Source organism: Terrapene carolina, unplaced genomic scaffold (genome assembly GCF_002925995.2).
Source record: "Terrapene carolina triunguis isolate 2854851 unplaced genomic scaffold, T_m_triunguis-2.0 Scaffold33723, whole genome shotgun sequence".
NCBI lineage: Eukaryota > Metazoa > Chordata > Testudines > Emydidae > Terrapene > Terrapene triunguis.
The window spans coordinates 7,225-18,161 of record NW_020698074.1 but is presented as its reverse complement, the minus strand read 5'-3'; the positions used below and the strand labels follow the sequence as shown (position 1 = coordinate 18,161).

The window sequence follows — 10,937 nt, the reverse complement described above, 5'->3', positions numbered from 1 at the left end:
AACATAGTCTTTCTCTGTGAACAAGACCATGCAGAGCACCTATCACACGCGCACTGAGGACAAGGTCGAATTTTCGGCCCTCTTCTACAGTGCCTGCGGTCTTGCTGTGGCGAGCTGAGGAGCAGGGCTGGACACCGGACTTTGTCTAGCTGGCAAACATGGTAAGCCGTAGACTTGTGGCCGCTTAAAACTTTAAGAGTGGCACTGGCCTCCTTTCACATAGAAAGCAATGCGAGTCTCTGCTGGCAGCAATCCTGCAAGCATGAACTCTGGCCCTGTCCCACCCCCTCGCGGCTGTAAACCGCGTGGCTGTAAACCGGCGGTTGCAGTTCTGTAAAGGGACGGGCAAGCAGTCCCAATACTAACTTTCCCCTACCTAATTCACAGCAGGGAGTCATGCCAGACATCACCCTCCTGAAGGTCTCGGAGAGCCAGAAGGAGAAGATGCTCCGGGACAGCCTGCAGAAACCGGGGCCATTTGCTGCACTGCTGTGCAAGGCCATGATCCCGGAGTACCTGCTGGCGTTGTGGCAGGGAAACGTGTCCTACCACGGGGGGCCTAATAAGCTCTCCCTGCCCAGGAACCTGCTCATGAGGCTGGAAAAACACCTGCAGGAGGCGTATGAGGAGTTCTCCCCGGAGGATCTCGCCTCTATCCCCGGTTACATTGACCAGTTCTTGGCTTAGGTGCCCTTGGAGGGACAAATGACTGCAGGGTTTTGGGCACTATAATCATGAAGCGGACATTGTGAAATTTTTTGAAAATGGTTCGGACTACATATTGAGGCGCCCAAAGACAGACTAATCATGATACACTTTGCACAGATTCCCCTTTTGTTTGACTTTCCTGTTTACATGTTTTGAAGCACTTTACCCACTGTTAATATTTTAAATCTTCCTGTTTTGTTGTAAATAAATGTTTACATGTTTTAAAGCACTTTAGCTACTGTTAATATTTTAAATATGCCAGTTATGTTGTAAATAAATGTTTAGATATTTAAAACACTTACTGCTTGATCCTTCCCCTGAATCTGTGTCTGGGGTAACGGCGGGGGACGGTTGGTAGGGGATCTCTGTCAGGGTGATGAAGAGCTCCTGGCTGTCGGGGAAATCAGTGGTGCCAGCGCTGTCGACTGCCTCGTCCTCCTCATCTCCTTCTTCATCTTCCCCGTCCGCTAACATGTCGGAGGAACCGGCCGCGGACAATATCCCATCCTCAGAGTCCACGGTCAGGGGTGGGGTAGTGGTGGCGGCCGCACCTAGGATGGAATGCAGTGCCTCGTAGAAACGGGATGTGTGGGGCTGGGATCCAGAGCGTCCGTTTGCCTCTTTGGTCTTCTGGTAGCCTTGTCTCAGCTCCTTGATTTTCACGCGGCACTGCGTTGCATCCCGGCTGTAGCCTCTCTCTGCCATGGCTTTAGAGATCTTCTCATAGGTCTTTGCATTCCGTCTTTTGGAGCGCAGCTCGGAAAGCACGGACTCATCTCCCCACACAGCGATGAGATCCAAGACTTCCCGATCCGTCCATGCTGGGGCCCTCTTTCTATTGGATTGCACGGCCATCTCTGCTGGAGAGCTCTGCATCGTTGCCACTGCTGCCACTGCTGCTGAGCTCGCCACGGTGTCCAAACAGAAACTGCGCTTCAAACTGCCCAGACAGGAAAAGGAATTCAAATTTTCCCGGGGTGTGGCTGGTCAGAGCATCCGAGCTCGGACTGCTGTCCAGAGCGTCAACAGAGTGGTGCACTGTGGGATAGCTCCCGGAGCTATTACCGTCGATTTCCATCCACACCTAGCCTAATTCGATATGGCCATGTCGAATTTAGCGCTACTCCTCTCGTTGGGGAGGATTACAGAAATCGATTTAAAGAGAGCTCTATGTCGAACTAAATGGCTTCCTGGTGTGGACGGGTGCAGGGTTAATTCGATATAACGGCGCTAAATTCGACATAAAAGCCTAGTGTAGACCAGGCCTTAGTCCAGGTGGACTACATCCCTCAGAATCCCCAGCTGTGCTGGGCCACACCTGCACTTCCAGGACCTAGTGCCCTGGTACAGTGCTGTACAGATAAAATCCCCAAATCCTCAACGTGTAGGCTTGACAACTACAAATACACTATAAAAATAACAGTTGAAAACTCTTTCTCTTACCTATGAATTGCTCCCTTCTCCTCCAATGACTGATGTCAGAAACACCACAAGGAAGTATTAGAATGATTAATTTATATCACAGTAGCGCCTGTAGGTGCAGATCGGGGATTGTGCTTGGCACCTTGCACACATAAGAAAAAGATGGTCTCTACACCAAAGAGCTTAAGTATTTAAATATTTTGCTTTCTGTGTTGGTGTTTTGTTTCTTGTTTTTGTGGTTTTTGTACTTGCAACCATTGAAGGAGAAACAATATTGAACGCTGCACATAAGACTTGTACGTAGGTTGTTTTTAAAATGCAAAAATCACTTTTTTAACTCTGATGTGGGTGTGGGCCTGAGCCAATATCCCAGAGGGAAAAAAACTCCAAAGTTCAAGATACTAAAGAGCAAAACTTGTACTCTGTAGTTTGGGCCGCTCTCTGGTTTAAGAATAATATTACTGATGTCGGATCTCGCCTCTTAAGAATATTTGTGACAGCTTTCCGGTTTCCCCTCAGTAGTACAAGTTGTCTGCTTTGTGCTTGTAAGACAGCAGCAACTCTCCATACTTCTGCTTTATTGCTGTGGAAGTGAGAACAACTTACAGAAGTGAAAGTGCTTTGTTCTGCATTAGATATTAGATAATGGGTGCCTAGAGGATTCCTAATACATGTGTTAAGATGGGGATAAAACTATATGACATGACAAACCATTAAGCAAAACAAAGGGATTGCAGCAGCAAATTCCTTTTTGTGTCTGACTTGTGGTACGCTTTCTTTTCTAGGGGGATTAAATGACAAAATGTGGAAGGCGACTGTTCTGCTGACTTTGCTGAGCCTGAGTCTGACCTTCAAGCTAGGTTGTGCTCATAAACAATGGAGTGTCTTTCGCAACATGTTTAAAAGAATCCTGTGTTCCACACCATCAAGAGGAGACCCAGGGCAGCCACTCTTCCTTACCCCTTATATTGAAAGTGGGAGAATTGAGGAAGGTAAGAAGACGTTTACAAGTTACCTGCCTAGAAAACTTACCTCTTTCTAAACTTTCTGTAACCGTACTAACTTGCACTAATGACTGGGAACAGCTGTTGATTACTGAAGCTTGGAAGCTATAGGGTATGTCTACACAAAGACAAATAAACCTGTGGCTGGCCCAGGTCAGCTGACTTGGGCTCCGGGGATGAAAAATTGCTGTGTAGATGTTTGGGCTTGGGCTGGCGCCTGAGCTCTGTGAGGATGGAGGGTCCCAGAGTTCAGGATACAGCCTGAGCCTGAATTTCTACACAGCAAATTTTAGTCCGGCAGCCTGAGCCCAAGTCAGCTGACCTGGATTAGCTGCAGCTGTGGTGCGGGGCTTTTATCCCCGTGTAGACATTGAACAATAAGGAGATCGTGCAGCTTAATGAACTGTTCACTTGGCAAGTGCAGATTTAGTTAGCCGTGATGCTACATAAAATACTACTAAACATAATGTAAAATAGTCTTTTAAAAGAATTGAGGTATTAGAAACTTGAGGCCTAACTATAGCCCTCTGCTATGGAAGTGCCTTGAGAAGTACAGAGATAGAAGAATAAGAATTTTGATGAGTAAAATCTCACTAGTTAAAGCACAATCTCATTTTAACACCTCTAAAATTGTTCACTTAAATTGGTACAAATGTGGCAAATGACATGGATGTAGGAGCTGACTAAGCTGATGTTCAGATGTTGCCTCTTATACAAGAAAAGTTGCATCCTAGAGAGGGCCTGATTGATGAGAGAAACTCCGGCTAGGTCTACACTACAGCGGGGTTCCAACCTAAGATACGCAACTTCAGCTACGTGAATACCGTAGCTGAAGTTGCGTATTTTAGGTCGGCTTACCTGGCGGTGAGGACGGGGGAAAGCCGACCGCTGCCGCCGACTCCGCTACCGCCTCTTGTCGAGGTGGATTTCCGGAGTCGACGGTAGAGCCATCAGGGATCGATTTTACCGCGTCCTCACGAGACGCGGTAAGTCGATCCCCGATAAACCGATTGCTACCCGCCGGATCGGCGGGTAGTGAAGACGTAGCCTCCATTGCTTTTCTTGTATCTGTTTTACTTGTTGCTTTTTAGTAAGGGGATCAGTGTTCTTCCCCTTCAGATAGAGCCCTGACTGCTGTACATGTGTGTTTGTAGTAAATGTAGAATTGAGATATATGTAAATTCTAAGTTCAGGCCCATCTCTAGACATGGCACACAGAATCTGAACCATCCCAGTCTTTGGGAAATTTCAGTTTTGGAGCTTTGCATCTTAGAATCCCACTAATATACTTAACGCTGAGGAAGAGGGAGGCATTTCTGTATTCAGGCTATGAAAATTTTGAGAACCAGAAGCGCTCTTGGATGTTGCCTCTCATTCACAACTGAGGTCTTCAGAGTGATGAATTCCCATTCCAGATCCCATGGAGAAAGGGTAGGCTCCAGGAAGTATGGCTGCTTGAGGGGTAGTATTTGCTATGGGAGGGGAGTGGGTAGTGGGTTGTTCCCTCCCTGTTCTCTTCTTCTCTGGTCAGTAAGGAATCTGCATGTCCCTGGGTTTATACCTTGTAATGACAGACATGTTAACCTGAATACCCCTCTCTTTATTAATGTTTGTTTCAATCTTTTTTGTCTCTCTCTAGGAAGGCAGTTAAGTTTGGTTGGGCCTCTCCAAGGAGTAAATGTGAAGAGTTACTCTGGCTATCTCACAGTGAACAAGACTCACAACAGCAATCTCTTCTTCTGGTTCTTCCCTGCTGAGGTAAACGTACTATTGAGATGAAATACTCCTGTGCCATTTAACCCCGCCCCGCCACTTGATGGCATTGCTTAGTGTATTTACAACAGAAAGCTGACTACAGAATAGCAGTACTTTACCTTGAAAGCTAGGCATAACACAAGCCAAACATGAACATCTATTTAATAAGGGTGAACATCTATTTAATGGTAACCAGACAACACAATAAATTCCTCTTGAAAGGATTGCTTGTACTTTACCTCCTTCTTTTCCCCAGCCACAACATTCTAGGTGGCTGCAGGTTGTCTGGAAATGGCTGTAGACTGATTTGAGAAGTCCAAAATTGATCTCAGATCAGTTTGTGTGTGTGTGTGTGTGTATTAAACTTGTGTAAACTTGCTGTAATGTAGGGAAGCTGCTTCTAGAGGGGTTTTCCTAAGCAACTTTTTATAGAAACAGGCAACAGTGAGAATGAAATGGTTATCATTTTCGTTATTGCTAATACATTTCTTGTATCTTTACCCACACTGTGCTATTCTCGTCCTTGTCCTTGATCTCCCTAGCCTTCTTGTTTGTAACCTTCTGCCTCTTCCTTATTATGTCTCCTGTATAGATTGGACTTTTGTCAATCTGTTCTTTAGCTGAGAATTATCCCAAGCTCTAATTATCCCCATTTCATCATGTATAGGATAGAAAGCTTGTCATCGTAACTTTGTTCTCTTAAAAATAAATCTTGGATGACTTTTTTTTTTAAAACGGGGAAAATCCGTGTAACTTTCTAATCTTGGCGTTCAGTATTGCTCTAACTATTAGATTGCAGGGGGATTCATTTAATATTCTGAAATTACTAGAGAATGTAGGGGAAGCTGTATTGAAATATAGTATTGAACCTTAGAGAGCTGATATTTTCCAGACTGTTAGCAACATAAATCCATTGTGAGGATGTATGGTGTGTGCAATCTCCAACAGGTGTATATAGTTCATTAATAAAAAAAAAAAACCCAAACCCCCTAAAATCAACTAGCCCAGGTCTATCACGCTATATTTTTTTTCTCTGAGAGGATACTGATGTGCTGTACCAGCTTGTATAATGGCATTTTAAATTATGCCTCTATCTAAAGGGGGAAGTGGCTTTGAGACATAAGGCAAGGTGATAGCCCCAAGATTAGTTAAGTATCTCAGAGCATGGACCGTGATAGTTAGTGGTAGTTGTAGGGATTTGACTGATTTCAGAAAGTTTGCTTATCCACACTTTTGTCACTGTTGAAAAGAAGTTAGTGTCTACAACTACTTAGAATCTTCCATTTTAGATAGCTATTTATTTGTCTAATCACTAGGCTCCATGCGTTGATGTAACTGACTAGTCTGACTCTTGCATACTATGTTTGGCCTTGTGCACTATGGCTGTTTTGCTCTAGCTGCCCTTGTTGTGTTCTATAGCTGGGTCTTCACAAAATAATATCTAGCTGTTTTGACTTTTTCAGGTGGCTGATCAGACATCTGGTCTCTGTCTCAAGAATTTATGTAAATAAAACTTACTTAGAGAGCTATATTCCTTAGGTACAGGGGTGCCAAGTAGTGTGTGTTAAGATCTTTCCTGTCCTCAAGAAAGCATTGTTAAGAGGGTGAGGTATCAGAGGATTGTCCTGTTGAAACAAGGAAAACATTCTGCTACAGAGGATGTGAAGGAACTGAGGGAAGAATTAATAGAATAGTTGACTTCACTAAAGTTAGGAAAAGTGGTATCTAAATGCTTTGCCTTACATATTTATAAACTTCGCTTTTCAGGGTGTAACCTGTTCTCTTCATCCCCAAATTCAAAAACTTCAGCAAACTATTCTTCCTTTGGCATTTCCCTTTCTCTTATCTTTCCCCACCCTTTACTTAATTTAATTTCTTTCTGTGCCAACCAATAGTCCCTGTTCTGTTGTTGGACCTCACTAAGACTTAAACACCTGCCAGTTTTATTCACCTCTTGGGTATTTAGTAAGCAATTAAATGGGCCAGTTATGCCAACACCTCTAAAATGCCTAATATTCCACTGTGAAGGAGTAATAATATATGAAGTGTGCAGGGCCGGCTCCAGGCACCAGCTTAACAAGCAGGTGCTTGGGGCGGCCAAGGGAGAGGGAGGGCACCTGCGGCAATTCGGGGGCAGCAGGTCCCTCACTCCCTCTAGGAGCGAAGGACCTGCCGCTGAACTGCCGCTGCCGATCGCGGCTTTTTTTTTATTTTTTTTGCTTGGGGCGGCAGCCGGCCCTGGAAGTGTGGAAAGAATGTTATCTCTCAAAATTACTAAACAGTCATTCAAGTCTTGTAAGGCTTCTCACCGCCAACAAGAGAAACCTCTTTCCTAAAGAGGTAACACAGAATGTGGCTGAAAAAAGCTAAAAAGTTCATTCTTGGATCAGCAGCTGATAACATGAGGGGTATTTGGTCTAATGCAAGTCAGTTAATCTTAAATTGGCAAATTTTGCTTTCTGTTTTTTTTGACATATGATTCTTCAAAAGGATGTGGGGGAAGGTGCAAAGAGACTCTGGAATAGAATGGGCTGCACCTCTGCGAAAGAAAGTTCCAGCATATATTGTTGCACAATCAACACCCACCCACTGGGTGAAATCCTGACCCAGTTGGAGTTAATAGGAGTTTTGACATGGTCTTTAGTGGGGCTAAGATTTTGCCCCAAGTCTTCAGGGAAACCAGCTTTTCCCATACTAACTTTCTGATTTTAGAGACACTGTCCAGTTATACAAACCAGGGGCCAAATCCTCAGATGATGTAAATTTTGAAATGCTCCATTGACTGCAATGGCATGAAGACAATTTACAGCAGCTGAGGATTGGGCCTGGATGTCTATAAAATGGGGCATTAAAAAGCTCTGAAAAGAATTATCAATGAGAACTCAAAATATTTTACAGAAAGACAGTTCTGTATAATACAAGAAAAATGGCTTGTGGGTCATTAGCAAGCCCCTGTCAGGATGGAATTCAGAAAACAGTACAAATAATGAAATCTCAGAACAGTGAACTTAAATGGAGATAAAATTGAGGCCATCAGGCCGACAAGTCCCATTGCATCATGGTTTTTAAGCCTTTATTAGTATGAGTTAACTTCGGAATGTCTTAGGGAAAGAGAACTTTGCTCTGTGAATAACAATAGACAACTTATAAGAAGGATGTGCTCTAACAATATTAACTTGTAAAATGGCTTTAAATCCACTAATCCTGGGTGCTGTTGTGACAGCCCCACTGTTTCTATATTCAATACTCTTGTTAAATAACCTGCCATATTCCTGATCTTCCTACTTGGATAACATTATTTATACAGAACTGACTCGAGAAGGAGCCTTTAACAGAGGGTTGCTACTTAAGACTGGAGAAACCAGTTAACAGTTCTTTTTACCTGTTGCACAAAAGAAGCAAATTAGTGCTGCAGAGTGAAAGAAAAATGTACTCAGTAGTTTTTTTTAAAACTATCTATAGTTAAACTTTTTTTTTTGCTTTCAGCAAATTAAACAAATGGCCTCTAGGAGGCACCAGAAGAATTCAGAGAACAGCTACCACAGAAGTCCAATTGAATATACACTTATTAATATCATCAGTAGCTGCCCTTAAATGATGTTTTTTCTGTTGGTAGAAGACACTTTATTAAAAGATATTAATGTATTTGGTATTTCATAGTGTGTTTCTAGGTTCTACTGGCCTTCTTGATAAAGAAATGGTAGACTTAGGCACCTTTGAATATTTTTTGCCCTAGGTCCCATTTTCCAAAGAGGCACTTTTGAAGTCAACGGGACTTAGGCTCCTCGGTTTAAGTCACTTTTGAAAATGGGATTTAGGCACTTTTGAAAAATTTGTTCTTAATGCTGGAGTTCTGGTGAAATCAAGAAAACTTTTTCAGAAATCCTATTCCTATTAAATTGAGATGGTCTGCTGTAAACCATTCAAAAACACAGAAGGGGGAGTGGGACCTTATGATGCCTTCTGTTTTGAAAGATTTTGCATAAAAGAAAAAAAATTAAAACTCTGTTGAAAAAAGCTTAAACATTTTCCTGCAGTAAATATTCTGCTAGTGTGAATAAAATGAAATCAGCTAGGAACAGTTAAGTGAAACTAACAATGAGCATTTTTCAGTTCCCATCACCTGCTGCTCTGTGCCATACCACTGACTACTCTTTTCTTATTGTTATCTTTTACTCCTCTTGGCTTGATCTGTTGTCTTATACTTGGATTTTAAGCCCTTTGAGGCAGGGACTGACTTTTTGTTGTGTTTGTACAATGGGGCCCTGATTCGTGAATAGAGCCACTAGATAGGATTGCAGTGCAAATCGTAAATAATCATAACTACTCTCAATTCTCTCTCCCACAACTCTGTTTTTCTGCAACCCACTATATCCTGGCTACTTATCAAGTCTCTGTTTTTTCCATCTGCTCCCAACATAAGTCCCAATCATTCTTTACTTCTGGAATGGGAGACTTTGAAACCTGCCTCTTCCTCTTCCTCTTCACCATTCCTGAAGCTTGCCCATTGACTGTTGGGAGAGACTGTCTGGCTCTCCCTAGCAGTAGCTATTTTTGGGGCAAGCACCCCCCATAGACAAATCATGCATACAGAGAGATTTGTAAGATACTCAGGGTATGTCAATATTGCAACTGGGAGGTATGATTCCCAGCCCGGGTAGACAGACTCGTGCTAGGCTAGCTGTAGCTAGCCTGCTAAAAATAGCAGTGTGGACATTGTGACATTGATGGTGGCTTGCACTAGCCACCTGAGTCATGCTTGCCCAACACCTTGGATTTGAGCTCGGGTGGCTAGCCCAAGATGCCACCAGTGCTATTACAATCACACTACTCTATTCTCCGTTCGCTAGCATGAGCTGAGCTAGTGCGAGTCTGTCTACATGTGTGGGGAATCACATCTTCCCAGCTGCAGCATAGACAGACCCTTAAAGATTCTAAAAGGCTAACAAATAATGTGTATTTCTTTTCACATAGGACAAGTCTACATTACTACACTGCATAGGTGCAGCTGTACCAATGTGGTGTGTCTGGTGAAGATGAATTATGCTGACAGGAGAGCACTAAGTTACATTGACTTAAGCGGTAGTGTAGATCAGCCCATAGTATAATGGCGTCTATTTCTTTTGTCTCTTCTTTAAACAGGTGCAGCCAGAGGATGCCCCGGTCCTTCTTTGGCTCCAAGGTGGACCAGGAGGAACATCAATGTTTGGGCTTTTTGTTGAACATGGCCCATATGTTGTTGACAAGAATCTCAGATGTAAGCATTGCTTGGGTTCTGTGAATTCTGAAGAGTCTTTTTTTTTCCCTATTACTTAGGCTTGGTCTACGCTTAAAACTTAAATTGGTATAGCTATCTGGTCAAGGGTGTGAAAAAACTACAACCCTGACTGACAAAGATATGCTAACAAAACCCCCAGTGTAGATGCAGCTGTGCCAACAGAAGAATGCTTCTGTCAGCATAACTATCATCGTTTGGGGAGGTGGTGTTCCAACACTGGTAGAATAAACTACTTCTGTTGGTGTATACTGTGTCTACACTAGGTGGCTTTGCCAGCATAGGCTCTATAGTGTAGGCATAGCCTTCGCTTTATGCCTTGCAGTGAAGAGTTTTAACATACTTATAGGCATGGAATTATTTAATTTTTCTCTATTCTTATTGCTGTGCATGTGTGACCTGGAGCAATTTTAAATTTGTCCTTTTGAGGCAATTTGAAAACTATTTGGTTTATCTTCTGATACTATTTGTTTTGTACATATTTTGGTACGTATTTTATTTCAACACAGGAAGCTAACTAAAGATTTAAGAAACGTTAAGAATATATATTTTTTAAAATGTGTGACTTTCTGGTCATCTTACTACCAAAATAAGCCTTCTCTTTTCATTCAGCATGAAAATGACCATTATTTTGTGAAAAGAGGGGAAGTAGAACTGAACTAATTTTTTTTTTTTAAAGGAAAGGGCTTAGATTTCAGCATGATACGCGAAGAGTTGCACTGAGCTTAACTCCTGAACATACAAAAGTAATGGGAGTGTATGCAATTGTCTTT

General features: G+C 42.8%; 1 protein-coding gene across 1 annotated transcript; it reads left to right on the top strand.

Annotated features, from left to right (window-relative positions):
- Positions 1 to 2,919: 2,919 nt before the first annotated feature.
- LOC113409505 (probable serine carboxypeptidase CPVL) lies at positions 2,920 to 10,146 on the top strand (the record flags this gene model as incomplete). The annotated part of the gene is made up of 3 exons (XM_026663500.2): positions 2,920 to 3,122; positions 4,774 to 4,892; positions 10,032 to 10,146. Coding segments are annotated over exons 1-3 (424 nt in total), but the record flags the coding sequence as incomplete, so codon positions are not given.
- Between the last annotated feature and the right edge of the window lie 791 nt (positions 10,147 to 10,937).